This window comes from Salmo salar, chromosome 01 (assembly GCF_965601325.2).
Source record: "Salmo salar chromosome 01, fSalSal1, whole genome shotgun sequence".
Classification (NCBI taxonomy): Eukaryota; Metazoa; Chordata; class Actinopteri; order Salmoniformes; family Salmonidae; genus Salmo; species Salmo salar.
The window spans coordinates 11,330,487-11,353,042 of NC_138291.1; the positions used below are offsets into that span (position 1 = coordinate 11,330,487).

The window sequence follows — 22,556 nt, forward strand, 5'->3', positions numbered from 1 at the left end:
GTTCTATACAACTGTCCGCTAAATAATGAAATGCAGATTTAATCATGTTCAAGCTGAAATATCAACATTTATTTTCAATGAAAGAACAAACCAAACAATCACAGGAGAGGGTAGGTGTAAAGTGCAAAATTCTTTGGTGTCAAACTAGTTAGGACTTCCTATTTTCATAATTTTCTGCTATCTAGAGCTCCACTGGGTTCAAACTATTATTGACTTCTCACAGAAACATTCTGATGGTTTTCGCCTGTATGGTGACAACCATAACAACATTATTGTTACAAAACACACTCACATCAGAGTAATCTGAATCAATTCAAAACCCCTGTCAACAACTCCCTCCCATAGAACTTTACACACATAGAATAACTAGCCATGTCTTGAATCTTGTAGACATCTCTCCTCCAACGCTTATCCTCATGGTTGTTGGAAGCACAGCTATAAACGCACAGACAGCAGGATAATTGCTTCCATGTTCTGAACACTGTAGTCAAGAAAGCAGTCGTTTATGTCCACAGGAGTGTCCACAGATGTCCATTGCTTCCCTATGGCACCACTTTGTTCATCATTTGTTTTCAAGCATGATATGCTGACTTGTCACCTGCCCAATAAATGAAAGGCCTGCTATGTATTTCCCAGTGATGGAGTATCATGTATGGTGACCACTGTCGAATTGCTCCCCGTACTCAGCTGCTCCAAGTTGTTTTGGTCCAGGCTACTTAATTCCACTTGGGGTAGCTGGAATCCATTTTCTGACATATTACTTGACAGAGCAAAGCTGCCAGACAGATAGCTGACTCCTTGATTTCCCAAGGGTATGCTAGCCTGCGCTGTAGAGGAAGACATCTTCTGACGAGCGGGACCTTTGGAGCCCTTACCCAGCACTCTGGAAGCATGTGTCCGCCTGGTGAAAGGGAAAGACGTTTGAATATGTTACAATTTTTTTAATTCAAATGCCTTAAAAATAATTGTCCTACATTTTTCTATTCTATTCTAAAAGTCAACTTTAGGACCCTGAGATTTCCCTGACCTTGTCACCTGACCAGGAAAAACTCTAGGCCCAAATACTGTAGTTATAAATTGCAATTTTAAATGTTAGTTCATTTCTAATGAATAATCAGGAAAAGTCAGCAACATCTGCATTAGGACAACATATACAGTCAATACCATCTGCATTAGGACAATATATACAGTCAATACCATCTGGATTAGGACAACATATACAGTCAAAACCATCTCGATTAGGACAATATATACAGTCAATACCATCTGGATTAGGACAACATATACAGTCAATACCATCTGGATTAGGACATATATACAGTCAATACCATCTGGAATAGGACAATATATACAGTCAATACCATCTGGAATAGGACAATATATACAGTCAATACCATCTGGAATAGGACAATATATACAATTCAATAGTAAATGTGCTAAAATGTTATTTCTTATAGCACAGATATTTTCTGAGACCCATGAAATATTCAGAAGCATCAACATCACCATGTGCTGGAGTTTTATGTCAGGGGAAACGGTGTTACAGTAGCCTAGTGTGAAGGGTTATGTCAGTAGCCTAGTGTGAGGGGTTATGTCAGTAGTCTAGTGTGAGGGGTTATGTCAGTAGTCTAGTGTGAGGGGTTATGTCAGTAGCCTAGTGTGAGGGGTTATGTCAGTAGTCTAGTGTGAGGGGTTATGTCAGTAGTCTAGTGTGAGGGGTTATGTCAGTACTCTAGTGTGAGGGGTTATGTCAGTACTCTAGTGTGAGGGGTTATGTCAGTAGTCTAGTGTGAGGGGTTATGGCAGTAGTCTAGTGTGAGGGGTTATGTCAGTAGTCTAGTATGAGGGGTTATGTCAGTAGTCTAGTGTGAGGGGTTATCGCAGTAGTCTAGTGTGAGGGGTTATGTCAGTAGTCTAGTGTGAGGGGTTATGTCAGTAGTCTAGTGTGAGGGGTTATGTCAGTAGTCTAGTGTGAGGGGTTATGTCAGTAGTCTAGTGTGAGGGGTTATGTCAGTAGTCTAGTGTGAGGGGTTATGGCAGTAGTCTAGTGTGAGGGGTTATGTCAGTAGTCTAGTGTGAGGGGTTATGTCAGTAGTCTAGTGTGAGGGGTTATGTCACTAGTATAGTGTGAGGGGTTATGTAAGTAGTCTAGTGTGAGGGGTTATGTCAGTAGTCTAGTGTGAGGGGTTATGGCAGAAGTCTAGTGTGAGGGGTTATGTCAGTAGTCTAGTGTGAGGGGTTATGGCAGGGGAAACAGTGTTACAGTAGTCTAGTGTGAGGGGTTATGTCAGTAGTCTAGTGTGAGGGGTTATGTCAGTAGTCTAGTGTGAGGGGTTATGTCAGTAGTCTAGTGTGAGGGGTTATGTCAGTAGTCTAGTGTGAGGGGTTATGGCAGGGGAAACGATGTTACAGTAGTCTAGTGTGAGGGGTTATGTCAGTAGTCTAGTGTGAGGGGTTATGTCAGTAGTCTAGTGTGAGGGGTTATGTCAGTAGTCTAGTGTGAGGGGTTATGTCAGTAGTCTAGTGTGAGGGGTTATGTCAGTAGTCTAGTGTGAGGGGTTATGTCAGTAGTCTAGTGTGAGGGGTTCTGTCAGTAGTCTAGTGTGAGGGATTATGTCAGTAGTCTAGTGTGAGGGGTTATGGCAGTAGTCTAGTGTGAGGGGTTATGTCAGTAGTCTAGTCTGAGGGGTTATGTCAGTAGTCTAGTGTGAGGGGTTATGTCAGTAGTCTAGTGTGAGGGGTTATGGCAGTAGTCTAGTGTGAGGGGTTATGTCAGTAGTCTAGTCTGAGGGGTTATGTCAGTAGTCTAGTGTGAGGGGTTATGTCAGTAGTCTAGTGTGAGGGGTTATGTCAGTAGTCTAGTGTGAGGGGTTATGTCAGTAGTCTAGTGTGAAGGGTTATGTCAGTAGTCTAGTCTGAGGGGTTATGTCAGTAGTCTAGTGTGAGGGGTTATGTCAGTAGTCTAGTCTGAGGGGTTATGGCAGTAGTCTAGTGTGAGGGGTTATGTCAGTAGTCTAGTGTGAGGGGTTATGGCAGTAGTCTAGTGTGAGGGGTTATGTCAGTAGTCTAGTGTGAGGGGTTATGGCAGGGGAAACAGTGTTGCAGTAGTCTAGTGTGAGGGGTTATGTCAGTAGTCTAGTGTGAGGGGTTATGTCAGTAGTCTAGTGTGAGGGGTTATGTCAGTAGTCTAGTGTGAGGGGTTATGGCAGGGGAAACAGTGTTGCAGTAGTCTAGTGTGAGGGGTTATGTCAGTAGTCTAGTGTGAGGGGTTATGTCAGTAGTCTAGTGTGAGGGGTTATGTCAGTAGTCTAGTGTGAGGGGTTATGTCAGTAGTCTAGTGTGTGGTGCGGGAATAATGACAAGCGAACCTGGGGAGGTTTGTGTTCATATTGCCCTAAAAAAGGGACCCGGATCGCGAAATTCAAGCGAACCGAACTCAGACCAACTCCAGAGATAGTTTCAGTTCAGTTTGCTTATTATTATTTTATTTTTTTGAGGGGTCTGAGTTCATTTGGAATGTTGACGCTGAACAAAAAAGTGTGAAAACACCCTGAGAATGTCATTGCGGCCTATCTATCTGGAATGCAGCCTGACCTGTTGTATGTCTTCAGGATGACGAGCAGTATAGTTAGGAGGATAATTATACCAATGACGATGACAGCAATCATAGCCCCTGAACCTGGAAGAAATGAGCAGAGAGGTAACATGTTATTTATTAGTGAGAGTGATTGGTAATTTAGTACACTGTCATGAATATTTCTTCGTCAGCCATCTTGCATACTGTGCTGAGCCTCTCATTGTTGATAGGTAGCATAGTTATGAGGGATTGTAGATGTATCCTCTAGTGAAAGGGTTAAGTATCCGTTGTTGCCCGTCCCTTACAGTACATCATGATTAGATGGTGTGACGCACTGGGATGTTATTTATCAGCACATGCTTATCTTAACTTAGGCCATACTATCCAATTGATTTGAACTTCCATAGGGGAAGTGTTTTGTTTTGACGATAACCACTTGGTGGAATTGAGAAAATATTCTGAATAGTTTATTATTAACTACTGAATCTTTTTTAATTTGAACTCAAAATAAAATGACGTGGAAAAAACACACACACACTAACTTACAGTACGCACGTCTCACACACACACACACACACAGTACACATACACACACACACACACACACACGCACTCACAGTACACATGTCTCACACACACACACGCACTCACACACACACACACACACACACACACACACACACACACACACACACACACACACACACACACACACACACACACACACACACACACACACACACACACACACACACATTAACTTACAGTACGCACGTCTCACACACACACGCACTCACAGTACACATGTCACACACACACACACACACACACACACACACACCCAATGGAGGCCATTGAGGGGAGGACGGCTCATTATAATGGCTAGAACTGAACGAATGGAATGGCATCAAACCATGTGTTTGATGTATTTGACAGCATTCCACCGATTCCCCTCCAGCTATTATAATGAGCCTGTCCTCCCCATTGAAGGTGCCACCAACGTCCTGTGAGACCCTCTCCCACTTACTCTGGGTGAGTATTTGTTCTTTGGACTTGGTGGTGGTTGTGGTATTTGAGACGACTGTAGTGAAGTTGGTCTGAGGTGAGACAGTTGAAGTCATCTTCAACAATATCCTGTGCAGAGAGAGAAAACACGCAGTCATATGACACATTCACAACCTGCAGTAAACCTTCACAATGAGCACGATGTTGATTTCTTCTATTTTATTTTTTATTTCATCTTTATTTAACTAGGCAAGCCAGTTAAGAACAAATTCTTGTTTACAATGACGGGCTACCAAAATGCTAAAGGCATCCTGTGGGGACGGGGGCTGGGATTAACAGAATATATATATAGGACAAAACACACATCACGACAAGAGAGACACCACAACACTACACAAATAGAGACCTAAGACATCAACATAGCATGGCAGCAACACATCGCAACACAGCACGGTAGCAACACAACATGACAACTATATGGTAGCAACACAACATGGCAGAAGCATCACATGATAGCAGCACAAAACATGGTACAAACATTATTGGGCACAGACAACAGCACAAAGGGCAAGAAGGTAGAGACAACAATACATCACGCAAAGCAGCCACAACTGTCAGTAAGTGTCTGTGATTTTGGGGTGGCAGGTAGCCTAGTGGTTAGAGCATTGCGGCTGTAACCAAAAGGTTGCTAGATCGAATCTCTGAGCTGACAAGGTAAAAATCTGTCATTCTACCCCTGAACAAGGCAGTTAACCTACTGTTCCTAGGCTGTCATTGTAAATAAGAATTTGTTCTTAACTGACTTGCCTAGTTAAATTAAAAAATAGAGATAAAACTGTCTAGTTTGAGTCTTTTTTGCAGCTCTTCCAGTAGTGAGCTGCAGCGAACTGAAAAGAGGAGCAATCCAGGGATGTGTGTGCTTTGGGGACCTTTAACAAAATGTAACTGACAGAATGGGTGTTGTATGTGGAGGATGAAGGCTGCAGTAGGTATCTCAGATAGGGGGGAGTGAGGCCTAAGAGGGTTTTTTATAAATAAGCAGTACACAGAGATGAGTATACAGAGATGACCCGTTTACAGAGGAGTATAGAGTGCAGTGATGTGTCCTACAAGGAGCATTGGTGGCAAATCTGATGGCCGAATGGTAAAGAACATCTAGCAGCTCGAGAGCACCTTTACCTGCCAATCTATAAATTATGTCTCCGTAATCTAGCATGGGTAGGATGTCATCTGAATCAGGGTTAGTTTGGCAGCTGGGGTGAAAGAGGAGAGACTACGATAGAGGAAACTAGATTTAACCTTAATCTGTAGCTTTGATATGTGCTGAGAGAAGGACAGTGTACCATCTAGCCATAATCCCAAGTACTTGTATGAGGTGACTGCCTCAAGCTCTAAATCCTCAGAGGTAGTAATCACACCAGTGGGGAGAGGGGCATTCTTCTTATCAAACCACATGAGCTTTGTTTTGGAGGTGTTCAGAACAAGGTTAAGGGCAGAGAAAGCTTGTTGGACACCAAGAAAGCTTTGTGGTAGAGAGTTTAAAACAAAATCCGGGGAGGGATCAGCTGAGAATAAGACTGTATCATCTGTATATAAATGGATGAGAGAAATACCTTCTGCCTGATCTATGTTTTTGAAGTAAATTGAGAAGAGCGTGGGGCCTAGGATCGAGCCTTGGGGTACTCCCTTGGTGACAGGCAGTGGCTGAGACAGCAGATATTCTGACTTTATACACTGCACTCTTTGAGTGAGGTAGTTAGCAAACCAGGCCAAAGACCCCTCAGAGACACTAATACTCCTTAGCCGGCCCACAAGAATGGAATGGTCTACCATATCAAAAGCGTTGGCCAAGTCAATAAAAATCAAGAAAGTCAGTCAGTTGATTATTGAGTGTGTTTTTCCGACACTTTTGATAAACAGGGCAAAATAGAAATTGGCCTATAACAGTTAGGATCAGCTTGATCTCCCCTTTTAAATAAAGGGCGCACCGTGGTTGTCTTCCAAGCACCTCAGACTCAGTGACCGCTTGCAGGGAGAAACTTTGTAGTGGGGCAGGAGAAAAAGAGGGAGGAGCATCGGGGCTAGTCGCATTAGATGGGCTGGGAGATGAGGAAATGTTGGACGGGCAAGGATGCATTGCTGAGTCAAATAGAAATCCTGACTTAATGAAGTGATGATTAAAGAGTTCCGCCATGTGCTCCTTGTCAGTAACCACATCATCAACATTAAGTAACATGGGCAAGTGTGAAGAGGAGGGTTTATTTTCCAGCTTTTCAAACGTTTTCCAAAACTTCTTGGGGTTAGACCCACAAAGAGAGAACTTCTCCTTAAAGTAAATACCTTTGGCCTTCCGGATAGCCTGAGTGCACATATTTCAAATTTGCCTGAACGAGAGCCAGTTAGCCTGAGTGTGCATGTGCCAAGCCTTTCGCCAAATGGAATTCTTGAGGTGGAGTAACTTTGCCAGATCACGATCGGACCAGGGGCTGAACCTGTTTTTAATTGTCATTTTCTTTATGGGGGTGTGTTTGTTAACAATTTCACTGAAAATATCAAAAAAGAAGGTCCAAGCATCTTCGACAGAGGGGATCAAGCTGATTCTATACCAATTTACAGAGACCAGGTCATGAAGGAAGCCTTGCTCATTAAAGTTTTTTAGCAAGCGTCTATGACAAATCAGGACAGGTCGTTTCACTGAGCAGCCATTACGAACACAGGCTGTAAAACAGTGATCACTAAGGTCATTACAGAAAACACCGGACTGATATCTATCAGGATTATTTGTCAGGATAACATCAAGGAGAGTAGCCTTTTCTGGGTGTTTGGAGTCATACCTTGTGGGATTGGTAATACTCTGAGAAAAATGTAGGGAGTCCCATTGCTTTAGGACTCGGTCAGGTGGTTTAAGCATGTCCCAGTTTAGGTCACTTAGCAGGACAAATTCAGTGTAAGGGGCCAGGAGAGAGCTTAGGGCAGGTAGGGTACAGGCTGGTGCTGCTGGTGGACAATAACACCCAGGAACAGTCAACAAAGAGCTATTTGAAAGTGTAATGCTTAAAACCAGCAAATCTAATTGTTTGGGGACAGACTTGGTGGAGACAACCGAGCACTGAAGATGTTCCTTGATTGCCACTGCACCACCTTTGGAAGATCTGTCTTGCCAAAAAAGGTTATAACCAGAAAGGTTAACATCAGTGTTCAAAACACTCTTTCTTACCACGTCTCAGTAATGACCAACACATCTGGATTGGAGCTGTGAACCCACACTTTCAATTGATCAATTTTAGGTAACAAGCAGAAAGTCCAGGCTTTTACTAGAGCAGAACTCAGTGAAGCAGAAATCAGAGCACAAGTCAGAATTGGGACTAGCAACAGTAGATGGGCCAGTATGTACGTGCACATTTCCAGATATCATCAGCAGTAATACAATCAGGGCACGGCAGAGGACAGGGAGAGCTCTGCAGTGTTGATTTTCTATGACATTTGAATGTGCATCAAATGGCAACAAGATCATATTGTACAGCAATTTCACCAGGTAACATGAATACAAAGCCAGCGAGAGGTGGTTAGAATAGGATGGGAGGCCAAGAGTCCGTGTAACCAATAGAGAGTCAGAGTCCTGAGTGTGGGAACAAATATAGTCTGTCCCATGGTCGGGTAAACAAGCAAGTTCATAGTCACCAAAGCATGCAGGAGTCATGAGGTAAATAACAACTTGGGGCTAGCCATTGTAAGTTCAAAGAGTCACTCGCCCCAACAGTGCGTATGTGCTGGAGGCGAGCGAAAGCTCGGGAGAGAGGGGGGAGTGTGGCAGGGTTTCCTGTACCAGACAGGGGGAGACAGGCCAGGGCAGACAGTGAACGGATCGCAAGGTGGAATCCAAGCAGCAGTGCAGCAGGCAACGGGAGTAGGTGTCACACCCACTTGGGAGAAGCTTTTTTCAGGAGGCAGATTCCTTATAGAAAATCCCAGTTAGCTAGCTAACATAGCTAGCAAGTCTCTGTCCACTGTTTTTTTCCACGTAGAAAAGGAAGTCGTTAGCTAGCTATATCGCTTCAGTTTCGGCGAATGGTCCTTTACGACGTCCAAACAAAGTTGTCCTGTGGCTGTTGTATTTTTGGAGATTGCAAGGAGGATATCTTCTGATGTGATCAAAGCAACAATATTGTTTCCTAATGAGGTAATTTACAATTGAAGTGGCCTGGCTGCATATCAGTTCAAAATAGAGATGACTCCAGGGGGTACTGTATTGTAATGACCTCTGCACAGAGGGAAGGGGCTTCAAAGGCCTCTGCATTTGGGTGGGGGAGGCTGTGAAACTCTCCTGCCATAGTTGGCCTCAATGGCTTTGACGTCTCTCACTTCACACCTCAGTACTAATTGAAGTTGCAGCCGGATCTGTTCTGTCCTATAGCAAGCTTGGTAGCCTTAACTTAGCATTCAGTCCTTATAAAATAAAATATATCATTTTTATTTATTTTTCTTCTTGGCTTTAAAAGTAAACTCAGCAACAAAAAAAAAGAAACATCCTCTCACTGTTAATTGCGTTTATTTTCCGCAAACTTAACATGTGTAAATATTTGTATGAACATAGCAAGATTCAACAACTGAGACATAAACTGAACAAGACATGTGACTAACAGAAATGGAATAATGTGTCCCTGAACAAAAGGGGGGTCAAAATCAAAAGTAACAGTCAGTATCTGGTGTGGCCACCAGCTGCATTAAGTACTGCAGTGCATCTCCTCCTCATGGACTGCACCAGATTTGCCAGTTCTTGCTGTGAGATGTTACCCCACTCTTCCACCAGGGCACCTGCAAGTTCCGGACATTTCTGTGGGGAATGGCCCTAGCCCTCACCCTCTGATCCAACAGGTCCCATACGTGCTCAATAGGATTGAGATCCGGGCTCTTCGCTGGCCATGGCAGAACACTGACATTCCTGTCTTGCAAGAAATCACGCACAGAACGAGCAGTATGGCTGGTGGCATTGTCATGCTGGAGGGTCATGTCAGGATGAGCCTGCAGGAGGGTACCACATGAGGGAGGAGGATGTCTTCCCTGTAACGCACAGCGTTGAGATTGCCTGCAATGACAACAAGCTCAGTCCGATGATGCTGTGACACACCGCCCCAGACCATGATGGACCCTCCACCTCCAAATCGATCCCGCTCCAGAGTACAGGCCTCGGCGTAACGCTCATTCCTTCGACGATAAACACGAATCCGACCATCACCCCTGGTGAGACAAAACCGCGACTCGTCAGTGAAGAGCACTTTTTGCCAGTCCTATCTGGTCAGCGACGATGGGTTTGTTGCCAGTGATGTCTGGTGAGGACCTGCCTTACAACAAGCCTACAAGCCCTCAGTCCAGCCTCTCTCAGCCTATTGCAGACAGTCTGAGCACTGATGGAGGGATTGTGCATTCCTGGTGTAACTCGGACAGTTGTTGTTGCCATCCTGTACCTTTCCCGCAGGTGTGATGTTCAGATGTACCGATCCTGTGCAGGTGTTGTTACAAGTGGTCTGCCACTGTGAGGACGATCAGCTGTCCGTCCTGTCTCCCTGTAGCTCTGTCTTAGGCGTCTCACAGTACGGACATTGCAATTTATTGCCCTGGCCACATCTGCAGTCCTCATGCCTCCTTGCAGCATTCCTAAGGCACATTCACACAGATGAGCAGGAACCCTGGCCTCTTTCTTTTGGTGTTTTAAAGAGTCAGTAGAAAGGCCTCTTTAGCGTCCTAAGTTTTCATAACTGTGGCCTTAATTGCCTACCGTCTGTAAGCTGTTAGTGTCCTAACGACCGTTCCACAGGTGCATGTTCATTAATTGTTTATGGTTTATTGAACAAGCATGGGAAACAGTGTTTAAACCCTTTACAATGAAGATCTGTGAAGTTATTTTGATTTGTACGAGTTATCTTTGAAAGACAGGGTCCTGAAAAAGGGACGTTTTTTTGTTGTTGCTGAGTTTAGCTTTAGACTAAACATTACTCACTCAGTTCCAGGTTGGATGGTGTTTTCAGGTTTCTGTTGTGTTTATTTTGCTGGTCGTTGCTGTATATTTGCATAGAGCATTTGCTGTATAGACCTTGGAAATAAGAATCATTGGTAGTAGGACTACAGTTTGGCCCATTAAAAAGGTAAAAACATGTCCTACAAAGTGGCTATATGTTGATTTTATTACCTAGGATATTGTAAGATGATTGCTAATGAAGTCTGTCATATTAACGATGTACCTGCTGCACAGGCATTTTGAAATCTTAGCATGGAGGCTATTCAGTCATAGGAATGAAATGAAACTTCACTTGAGTCAGAGTCATTCAATTGACATTAGTCAGAGTCTGGTGGAAATCAGACTGATCCAGGATTTACTCTACAATTTTGCCTGTGCTTAGCTCCATTCCGTTTCTTTTTTATCCTGAGAAGCTCCTCAGTCCTTAACAATTACATGCATACCCATAACATGATGCAGCCACCACTATGTTTGAAAATATGGACATTGGTACTCAGTAATGTGTTATATTGGATTTGGCCCAAACATAACACTTTGTATTCAGGACAAAAAGTGAATTGCTTGCCACATTTTTTTAGGCATTACTTTAGTGCCTTGTTGCAAACAGGATGCATGTTTTGGAACATTTGTATTCTGTACAGGATTCTTTCTTTTCACTCTGTCAATTAGGTTAGTATTGTGGAGTAACTACAATGTTGTTGATCCATCCTCAGTTTTCTCCTATCACAACCATTCAATTCTGTAACTGTTTTAAAGTCACCATTGGCCTCATGATGAAATCCCTGAGAAGTTTCCTTCCTCTTCGGCAACTGAGTTAGTAAGGATGCCTGTATCTTTGTAGTGACTTGGTGTATTGATGCACCACCCAAAGTGTAATTAATAACTTCACCATGCTCAAAGGGATATGTAATGTCTGCTGTATGTATGGGGTACAGAGATTAGGTAGCCATTAAAAAAGAATGTTAAACACTATTATTGCACAAATAGTGAGTCCATGCAACCTTTTATGTGATTTGTTAGCCACATTTTTACTCATCAACTTATTTAGGCTTGCCATAACAAAGGGGTTAAATACTCATTGACTCAAGACATTTCAGCTTTTCATTTTTAATTAATTTGTAAAGATTTTGAGAAAAATAATTCCACTTTGACATTATGAGGTATTTTGGCATTATGGGGTGTGTAGGCCAAATCTAAATTTGATCCATTTAAAATTCAGTCTGTAACATAACAAAATGTGGAAAAAGTCAAGGGGTGTGAATACTTTCAGAAGGCACTGTATACAATATTAGGGAGAACAAGTTAATAGTAAACATATCATGCTTAAGTTGGGTGGTTGAACTAGCGCCCAATTGACTCCTTAAAGGAGTGCTCTCCTTGACCCAGAATGCACTGCGTGGTCTATTGAAAATAAACGGTTAGTATTCTCACTGGCGTTACGGCTAATGCTAATAGGTTTAGCATCTCCCCCTTTCTTAGAATATTAGTAGACCACTGACTTACTCCTAGTGCTCAAAGGTATAGCTTACTTTTTTTGGAAGTTTTTGTGTATTTTCAACGCTCCAAAAATGCTTGCCAGCTAAATACCAAAACTAAAAATGACTTGGATGAAATTACAACACCCTAAGTTAAGCTAACACTTCTTAAATGTGAACTTAAAAGTGAACTAATCAAACAGTAAGTGTGTTTTGGGTAACAGCTTCCTCCAGTAACCTGGCTTCTGGGTTATTGTGTGGCGGCTACTAAGAGTTCAATACAATATAATTCAATCTGAACGGGGTGCTTCAAAAGATAACAACATTTGCATCGGCTATAAAAAGCTGAAAACCCTGGAACACGGAAGAGCAGCTTTTGTACCATTACATGCAGCTAGTACTACACCCGCACACTCTCTCGCACACACACACGGAAGCTTGCACACACGTTAAGGGAGAGGTTATTTTCCTGGCACCATTCCACCAGGGGCCCTCACCTCCAAATCGACGAAACAGCCTACAAGGAGGAAGTGAGGACCCTGGTGGAGTGGTGCCAGGAAAATAACCTCTCCTTCAACGTCAACAAAACGAAGGAGCTGATCGTGGACTTCAGGAGACAGCAGACGGAGCACGTCCCCATCCAAATTGACAGGGCTGCAGTCGAGAAGGTGAAAAGCTTCAAGTTCCTCAGCGTGCACATCACTGACAATCTGAAATGGTCCACCCACACAGAAAGTGTGGTGAAGAAGGCGCAACAGTGCCTCTTCAACCTCAGGAGGCTGAATAAATGTGGCAGGGCCCTTATGATCCTCACAAACTTCTAGAGATGCACAATTGAGAGCATCCTGTCTGGCTGTATCACCACCTGGTATGGCAACTGCACCATCCGCAACCGCAGGGCTCTCCAGAGGGCGGTGCGGTCAGCCCAACGCATCATCGGGGGTACACTGCCTTCCCTCCAGGACATCTACAGCACCTGACATCACAGGAAGATCATCAAGGACCTCAGCCACCCGAGTCACTGCCTGTTCACCACGCTATCATCCAGAAGGTGAAGTCAGTACAGGTGCATCAAAGCTGGGACTGAGAGACTGAAAAACAGCTTCTATCTCAAGGCCATCAGACTGTTAAATAGTCATCACTAACTGGCCTCCACCCAGTACCCTGCCCCAAACTTAGTCACTGTCACTAGCCAGATACCACACGGTTACTCTACCATGCATCTTAGAGGCTGCTGCCATATGTACATTCATGCAACAATGGTCACTTTAATAATGGAACACTGGTCACTTTAAGAGTGGTTGCTGCCCTATGTATAATGAACAAAAATCTAAACACAACATATAAAGTGTTGGTCCCATGTTTCATGAGCTGAAATAAAATATGTTCATTATGCACAAACAGCTTATTTCTTTCAAATTTTGGCCACAAATTTGTTTACATCCCTGTTAGTGAGCATTTCTCCTTTGCCAAGATAATCCATCCACCTGACAGGTGTGGCATATCAAGAAGCTGATTAAACAGCGTGATCATTACACAGGTGCAGCTTGTGCTGGGGACAATAAAAGGCAACTCTAAAATGTGAAGTTTTGTCACACAACACAATGTCACAGAAGTATCAGGTTTTAAGGGAGTGTGCAATTAGCATCCTGATTGCAGGAATGTCCACCAGAGCTGTTGCCAGAGAATTTAATGTTAATTTCTCGACCATAAGCTGCCTCCAATGTTGTTTTAGAGAATTTAGCAGTACGCCCAACCGGCCTCACAACCACAGACCACTCCACATCCGGCTTCTTCACCTGCGGCATGGTCTGAGACCAGCCACCCAGCCATCTGATGTAACTGTGGGTTTACACAACCGAAGAATTTCAGCACAAACAGTCAGAAACCGTCTCAGGGAAGTTCATCTGCCTGCTTGTTGTCCACACCAAGGTCTTGACCTGACTGCAGTTCAGCATCGTAACCAACTTCAGTGGGCCACTGGCATGCTGGAGAAGTGTGCTCTTCACAGATTTCAACTGTACCGGGCAGATGGCAGACAGCGTGTATGGCGTCGTGTAGGTGAGCGGTTTGCTGATGTCAACATTGTGAACAGAGTGCCCCGTGGTGGCGGTGGGGTTATGGTATGGGCAGGCATAAGCTACGGACAACAAACACAATTGCATTTTAGCTATGGCAATTTGAATGTACAGAGATACCTTGACGAGATCCTGACGCCATTGTCGTGCCATTCATGCGCCGCCATCACCTCATGTTTCAGCATGATAATGCACAGCTTCATGCCATAAGGATCTGCACACAATTCCTGGAAGCTGAATATGTCCCAGTTCTTCCATGGTCTGTAAACTAACCAGATCATTGAGCATGTTTGGGTATTCTGGATCAACGTGTACGACAGCGTCTTCCAGTTCCCGCCAATATCCAGAAACTTCACACAGCCATTGAAGAGGAGAGGGACAAAATTCCACAGGCCACAATCAACAGCCTGATCAACTCTAAGCAAAGGAGATGCGTCGCGCTGCATGAGGAAAATGGTCGTCACACTGGATACTGACTGGTTTTCTGATCCACACCCCTACCTTTTTTTTTAAGGTATCTGTGACCAATAGACGCATATCTGTATTCCCAGTTATGTGAAATCCATATATTAGGGCCTAATGAATTTATTTAAATTGACTGATTTCCTTTTATGACCGTAATTCCATTATTTTACTTATAGATTTGTGTGTATTGTTGTGAATTGTTAGATACTACTGCACTGTTGGAGCTAGGAACACAAGCATTTTGCTACACCAGCAATAACATCTGCTAAATATGTGTATGTGACCAATAACATTTGATTTGATTTGACACACACACAGACACACACACACACACACACACACACACACACACACACACACACACACACACACACACACACACACACACACACACACACACACACACACACACACACACACACACGACAGACAGACAGACAGACAGACAGACAGACAGACAGACAGACAGACAGACAGACAGACAGACAGACAGACAGACAGACAGACAGACAGACAGACAGACAGACAGACAGACAGACAGACAGACAGACAGACAGACAGAGAAAAAAAGTCTGCCCCATTCCTAACTGATTACATTCAAATGGCTTCACCACCACAAAACATGCAAAACACAATTTCATAACAGCAAGAATATTTTCCACGCTGGGGGCGTAGATAGCTACCTCCTCTCCTAATGCAAGGAACTGAGCAGGGCAGAACCCGGGAGGCCCCACATCTGTTTTCCATAAATCCAAACTTCTGTCCAAAGTGATCAACATGTTGGAAGTCAATGTACATGCAGACACTGTGTCTCTGCTCCACAATTATCAGTACAACAACCTCATAGCAACTCCCTCCCAAAATAGTAACAGCCAATAAAGTACAGTATATAAATTCATCATCCAATCAATTGGCCAGTTATAATAAGCCATCCATTGGTTGATAAAGTCAATCACCACCTAAGGCCATAAAAATGTTATTAAATGTTTAACAGCTTACTTTTTTTCAAATGAGGGGAGGAATTAAAATGGTAATAAAAAAAGTAAACCTTGTTAAAATTCATTTTCAACCTTAGTTCAGCACCTATAAAAATCTCTAGAACCTGAAAGGTTTCTTCAGCTGTCCCAATAGGAGAACCCTTTCGGAACCCTTTTTTCTAAGAGTGGTGACCTAATCAAGATATTTTAGCCTGAAAGGGGCATAGTTCATCCATAATCCGAGAGGAAGTTGTGTATCTCTTTCCTGGAAGACATGCTCTACTAGTACAACATTTCACATTTTCGGATTTTATTGTTGAGAAAAGTAAAGGGTGGCATCCGTTAGATATTTTATTAAATTTGCAGTATTATAAACTCAGCAAAAAAAGAAACGTCCTTTTACTGTCAACTGCGTTTATTTTCATCAAACTTAACATGTGTAAATATTTGTATGAACATAACAAGGTTCAACAACTAAGAAATAAACTGAACAAGTTCCACAGACATGTGACTAACAGAAATGGAATAATGTGTCCCTGAACAAAGGGGGGGTCAAAATCAAAAGTAACAGTCAGTATCTGGTGTGGCCACCAGTTGCATTAAGTACTATAGTGCATCTCCTCCTCATGGACTGCACCAGATTTGCCGTTCTTGCTGTGAGATGTTACCCCACAATTCCACCAAGGCACCTGCAAGTTCCCGGACATTTCTGTGGGGAATGGCCCTAGCCCTCACCCTCCGATCCAACAGGTCCCACACGTGCTCAATGGGATTGAGATCCGGGCTCTTCGCTGGCCATGGCAGAACACTGACATTCCTGTCTTGCAGGAAATCACGCACAGAACGAGCAGTATGGCTGGTGGCATTGTCATGCTGGAGGGTCATGTCAGGATGAGCCTGCAGGAAGGGTACCACATGAGGGAGGAGGATGTCTTCCCTGTAACGCACAGTGTTGAGATTGCCTGCAATGACATCAAGCTCAGTCCGATGACACTGTGACACACCGCCCCAGACCATGACGGACCCTCCACCTCCAAATTGATCCCGTTCCAGAGTACAGGCCTCGGCGTAACGCTCATTCCTTCGACGATAAACACGAATCCGGCCATCACCCCTGGTGAGACAAAACCGCAAATCCTCAGTTAGGAGCACTTTTTGCCAGTCCTATCTGGTCCAGCGACGGTGGGTTTGTGCCTATAGGCGACGTTGTTGCCGATGATGTCTGGTGAGGGCCTGCCTTACAACAGGCCTACAAGCCCTCAGTCCAGCCTCTCTCAGCCTATTGCGGACAGTCTGAGCACCGATGGAGGAATTGTTCGTTCCTGGTGTAACTCGGGCAGTTGTTGTTGCCATCCTGTACCTGTCCCGCAGGTGTGATGTTCGGATGTACCGATCCTGTGCAGGTGTTGTTACAAGTGGTCTGCCACTGCGAGGATGATCAGCTGTCCGTCCTGTCTCCCTGTAGCGCTGTCTTAGGCGTCTCACAGTACAGACATTGCAATTTATTGCCCTGGCCACATCTGCAGTCCTCATGCCTCCTTGCAGCATGCCTAAGGCACATTCATGCAGATGAGCAGGGACCATGAGCCTCTTTCTTTTGGTGTTTTTCAGAGTCAATAGAAAGGCCTCTTTAGTGTCCTAAGTTTTCATAACTGTGGCCTTAATTGCCTACTGTCTATAAGCTGTTAGTGTCTTAACGACCGTTCCACAGGTGCATGTTCATTAATTGTTTATGGTTCATTGAACAAGCATGGGAAACAGTGTTTAAACCCTTTACAATGAAGATCTGTGAAGTTATTTTCATTTTTACGAATTGTCTTTGAAAGACAGGGTCCTGAAAAAGGGACGTTTATTTTTTTGCTGAGTTTAGATAGGCACTAATCTGAGGGAAAAGTACACAGCACATTTCCTAAAACACAAGCCAGTCGTGTATTGCCCCCATTTTTTCAGACCATGGCCTCCATGCAGTCTGTTCTCTAGCTCGGGAGATCATGTTAGATTTAACACACAGATCTGAAGTCTTTATAAAGTCAGTCACTATGTAGACTTTGACTGTAAAACGATCAGAAATGAATATTATCGCGTCATCATGTTAGCCCTAATTACATAGATATTTACAGTTGGGAAGAAAGGAAGAACAACGGTTCTATGATGCCAGATCCTACTCCGTCTCAAGATCTTTCATTCTTGGTAATACACCCTTGTTCAAATCAAAACTCAATAACATAATAGAAAAGTTAGTCTAAGGATCAGTGCGGAACCTCCTTGGTCAACCATTCTCTATATTGTTGTCATTTCATGCCAACTTAGTGGTCAGGGGTTAGCATTAACAGCAGCCAGATAAACAATAACAAAGCATGGATTGTGTCTCTCAGCCATTTTCTGTGTTGCCCATGGTTATGACAGAATCAAGTCAGTATTGCTGTCTCAGCCAGTATCTGAGATTTATTTAGAACCTCTCAGGTTAACAGAGTCCAATGCCCACCACTATCCTCACTACCTCTGTGACAGCGCATACCATATCCTAATAAGCAAGCTACCTATATTGATCTGATCCTGGACCTGCCTTACCAACCACAACACTAACTAAAACCAACAAGATTTAAAAAGCTGGCTTCCGGGTACTTTTTGCCAGGCAACACCCACTGCCAGGTTCACCCACAGGTCAGCCAGCTGGATTCCACTTCCAGGGCCACTTCCTATTGGATAAGATCCACTTTTGAGCTGGTCAATGAGGATACTAGGTGAGATGCTGTTTACGACCCCCACACATGGCTTTCCCATGAAATCCAACTGACGGTGGAGACAGAGATGTGACCTTTCTCAGTGTTTGGGATGTACAGCTGGAATTAGCTAATATATTGGAAGACGTTTAGTTGGTATAATCAAAACGGATGAGGATGTGCTTTGTACTAAGACTATGAAGTGCTCCAAAGGGGGTTCCCTCCATTGACACATTGTTCAAGGTTTCGACCGAGCACGTGCAAGAGGTTTAAACAAAATTACAACAATTTGACTCTCAACTGTTTGAAACAATATCTCAAGCAATAGTCAATTAGTCTTATTTTCAGGCAGTCAAAATAGAGAATAATGGACCTCAACTAACGCTTCCAATTCCAATTTCACCATTCTTTATCTGTCTGCTCTAGTCTGCAGCAAGTATTACACAACTAGATCTCTGTTGGTGACTCAACATTAAATCATGGGCGAAGCAGGGCGATTACTAATTACATATTCATCAGCTTGGCTATTTACTGAGGTGACAGCCATTAATAACTAACGATCGTATAGATTAGTCATGGACGTTGTAGAGATGTTCTCTGGACGTTTGGAGATCAATAAGCGACCATATGACATCAAAATTGAAAGATTTTCTGTTTCAGTGGTACATTACACAATTAGCTCAGGAAAGGAAGTAGGCCGATACAACAATGCCCTACCAATCATCTGCATTTATTCAACAACCAATAGTCTACTGAACATAAAGCTGACTATAAACTCTGACTTCAACTGTACCTTTTGTTTTATTTGCTGTTCTTCCTCTTTCTCCATCTAACCCCTCTCTAACCCTCTCTGACCCCTCTCTGACCCCTCTCCAACTCCACTGTGACCCCTCTCTGACCCCTCTCTAACCACCCTCTGACCCCTTATGACCCCTCTCCAACCCCTCTCTGACCCATCTCTAACCCCTCTCCAACCCCTCTCTGACCCATCTCTAACCACTCTCCAACCCCTCTCTGACCCATCTCTAACCCCTCTCCAACCCCACTCTGACCCATCTCTAACCCCTCTCCAACCCCTCTCTGACCCATCTCTAACCCCTCTCCAACCCCTCTCTGACCCATCTCTAACCCCTCTCCAACCCCACTCTGACCCATCTCTAACCCCTCTCCAACCCCTCTCTGACCCATCTCTAACCCCTCTCCAACCCCTCTCTGACCCATCTCTAACCCCTCTCCAACCCCACTCTGACCCATCTCTAACCCCTCTCTGACCCATCTCTAACCCCTCTCCAACCCCTCTCTGACCCATCTCTAACCCCTCTCCAACCCCTCTCCAACCCCTCTCTGACCCATCTCTAACCCCTCTCCGACCCCTCTCTGACCCATCTCTAACCCCTCTCCAACCCCTCTCTGACCCATCTCTAACCCCTCTCCAACCCCTCTCTGACCCATCTCTAACCCCTCTCCAACCCCTCTCCAACCCCTCTCTGACCCGTCTCCAACCCCTCTCTGACCCATCTCTGACCCCTCTCTGACCCATCTCTAACCCCTCTCCAACCCCTCTCTGACCCATCTCTAACCCCTCTCCAACCCCTCTCTGACCCATCTCTAACCCCTCTCCGACCCCTCTCTGACCCATCTCTAACCCATCTCCAACCCCTCTCTGACCCATCTCTAACCCCTCTCTGACCCATCTCCAACCCCTCTCCAACCCCTCTCTGACCCATCTCTAACCCCTCTCCGACCCCTCTCTGACCCATCTCTAACCCCTCTCTGACCCGTCTCTAATCCCTCTCTGACCCCTCTCTGACTCATCTCTAACCCCTTGCTGACCCCTCTCTGACCCCTATGTTACCCCTCTCTGACTCCTCTCTGATCCCTTCTGACCCCATCTAACCCATTCTGACCCCGCTCTGACCCCTCTCTGACCCATCTCTAACCCCTCTCTGACCCCCCTCTAACCCATTTCTAACCCCTCTCTGACCCTTCTCTAACCCATTTCTAACCCTTCTCTAACCCCTCTGACCCCTCTCTAACCCCTCTCTGACCCCTCAAGCCACATGTGTGTAGTGTATTCTGTTCCACAAAGCTAATATCCTCTCCACTTCCCTCAGCAAACAAATATGGTTGTATTGTTCTTTTCAAACAATTTACTTCCAACAGACAATTTAGTTTCCTCAACAACAGAAAGGCCTAGCGTTGTTAACTGGTCAGACATTCTCTACACAGTACAAGGAGCTGAGCAACCTAACCCTTAATCAAATGCAGGTCTGAGTCAATATTGAACCAGTCAGTCAAAGACAGTGAGCTCTGAGCCTGTAATATGGCACAGGTGCAGCTAGTCGCTCTTCATATAATGTCATGCAGCTATAACATCAACGATGTTCGGGCTCTTCGGCACACGCTAAAACTACAGAAACGTTTGTTGACTCCTAGTTTTCCACTGCAGGTTTGATTATTGTTTCCAAAGCAGTTCACCGTTCACATATAGCCCACTTTTCAGACCCAAATGTCTGGGTCCTTGAAAGGGCTCCATCTAGTCCCTGGGCACACAAGCCTTTCCTGAGAGGCAAAGCGATCACTCATTCTAGAAGTGACGAGAATGTATTGAATCCAAATCCAAAATGTCATTATGTAACATATTAATATTTGTAATGGTAAAATGTATTAAATGTATCAACAGGGATTTCTGGCAGTATAGATACACAGTATAGATATACAGTATAGATATACAGTATAGATACACAGTATAGATATACAGTATAGATACACAGTATAGATACACAGTATAGATATACAGTATAGATATACAGTATAGATACACAGTATAGATATACAGTATAGATACACAGTATAGATACACAGTATAGATATACAGTATAGATACACAGTATAGATATACAGTATAGATACACAGTATAGATAAACAATTGACTATTTTTACATGTGATACATATACTCTGAAACTGGACAACAACAAAAAAACACTTGAGCATGTCTTCATTTGTGTTGTGAAAAGGGTGTATCTGCACAATGACTTCATTCAGTTCAGAATGCATTGTTAGCAGCCTTTCAAAAGACAGATGGGACAGAAATACATTTACAGTATTTCACATAAAGGAGACTGCCAACGATGAACTGTGCCACAAACAAGACATTTATCTAGTACTATCTAACACTGTTTATCGGATAGTAGACACATATTGAGTTTAACAAACCACTTATACATAAGGGAAGTATGAGTTGAAGAGCATCCACAAAAACAAAGGCTAGATTACATTTTCTTTAGTAGCTGGAAAGTAGAATGACAAGTCAAGGATGTACTTTTTGAACAATACAGAGATGAATCAGTCTTCATATATAAGAAAATTAACACATTTTATAAATTCAAGGCTATGGAAATAATTGTTAATGGTAAAAAAAAGAAAAGTAGTTAGTGCTCTCTTAAAGAAAGATAGACCGGCGTTGGTGTTCCACCTGAGACTCACCTGCTGCCTGGTGGTCGTCACGTCGTCTGGGATCCTCCCCTCTCGGCTAGCCGGTTCTATCCCACTCCCAGATTAGCTTGTCTGAGAGCCAGTATTGTGACCAACTCACTCACAGATACAGCAGAGACTGGTAGAGATATAGTATATGGGAAAGAAAGTGAGAGACAGTTCCCTTTGTCACTACTTTTCCTCTTTTCAGATTGCTCAACTAACTGTCTCCGCTGTCTGTCAAGTTCTGTCCCAGACCATTCTTCCAGGAGCCTCAAAAGCAGCGCCTGGCACCCACTCCCTCAGCCGAGGGGGAGCATAGTCCACTCAGAGACCGTTGTAGCTGGGGGAGGAGATTGGGAGAGTGGGATACAGAGTGGGATACAATGGCGGTCGAAGAAGAAGAAAATAAATCACAAAATCCCACGAGACGCAGAAACCACAGAAACTACACGCTATCCACCGGGAGGAAGAAAAAAACAACAGAATGTCAGATGGTTTGTGTTACTTCTATGTGGAGTATGTGTGTGTGTAGGCTGGTAATGCTGCTAAGTGTAATCCAGAGCAGCTGGTTTTTCAGGTCTGCTTGTCTGGCCCTAGGCGTTAATGAAAACGACACACCTACAATCTCAGGGTAACTGACTAGCTAGCCACACCTCCACTCCAGTCTGCCTACCTGTCTCAAATACCCAGGATTTCTCAATGGCATCCCACACAGAGGGTGTGGCTGTGTGTGAGTATCACATGTGTGTGTGTGTGTGTGT

At 44.0% G+C, this 22,556-nt stretch overlaps 1 protein-coding gene across 1 annotated transcript; it reads right to left on the reverse strand.

Moving 5' to 3' along the window:
- Positions 1 to 47: 47 nt before the first annotated feature.
- LOC145861759 (uncharacterized) lies at positions 48 to 22,308 on the reverse strand. Its single transcript, XM_082965163.1, has 4 exons — positions 21,805 to 22,308; positions 4,605 to 4,711; positions 3,595 to 3,679; positions 48 to 901 (listed from the first exon to the last, which is right to left on the reverse strand). The coding sequence occupies exons 2-4, from the start codon at positions 4,696 to 4,698 to the stop codon at positions 622 to 624; spliced, it is 459 nt and encodes a 152-aa protein (XP_082821289.1). The 5' UTR covers positions 4,699 to 4,711; positions 21,805 to 22,308; the 3' UTR covers positions 48 to 621.
- Between the last annotated feature and the right edge of the window lie 248 nt (positions 22,309 to 22,556).

Excerpts from the sequence above, each read along its gene's own strand:
- LOC145861759 (XM_082965163.1), bottom strand. The coding sequence starts at position 4,698 with ATGACTTCAACTGTCTCACCTCAGACCAACTTCACTACAGTCGTCTCA. Across the intron at positions 3,680-4,604 it reads AGAACAAATACTCACCCAGA|GTTCAGGGGCTATGATTGCT; the intron begins GTAAGTGGGAGA and ends CATTTCTTCCAG. Across the intron at positions 902-3,594 it reads ATCCTGAAGACATACAACAG|GCGGACACATGCTTCCAGAG; the intron begins GTCAGGCTGCAT and ends CCCTTTCACCAG.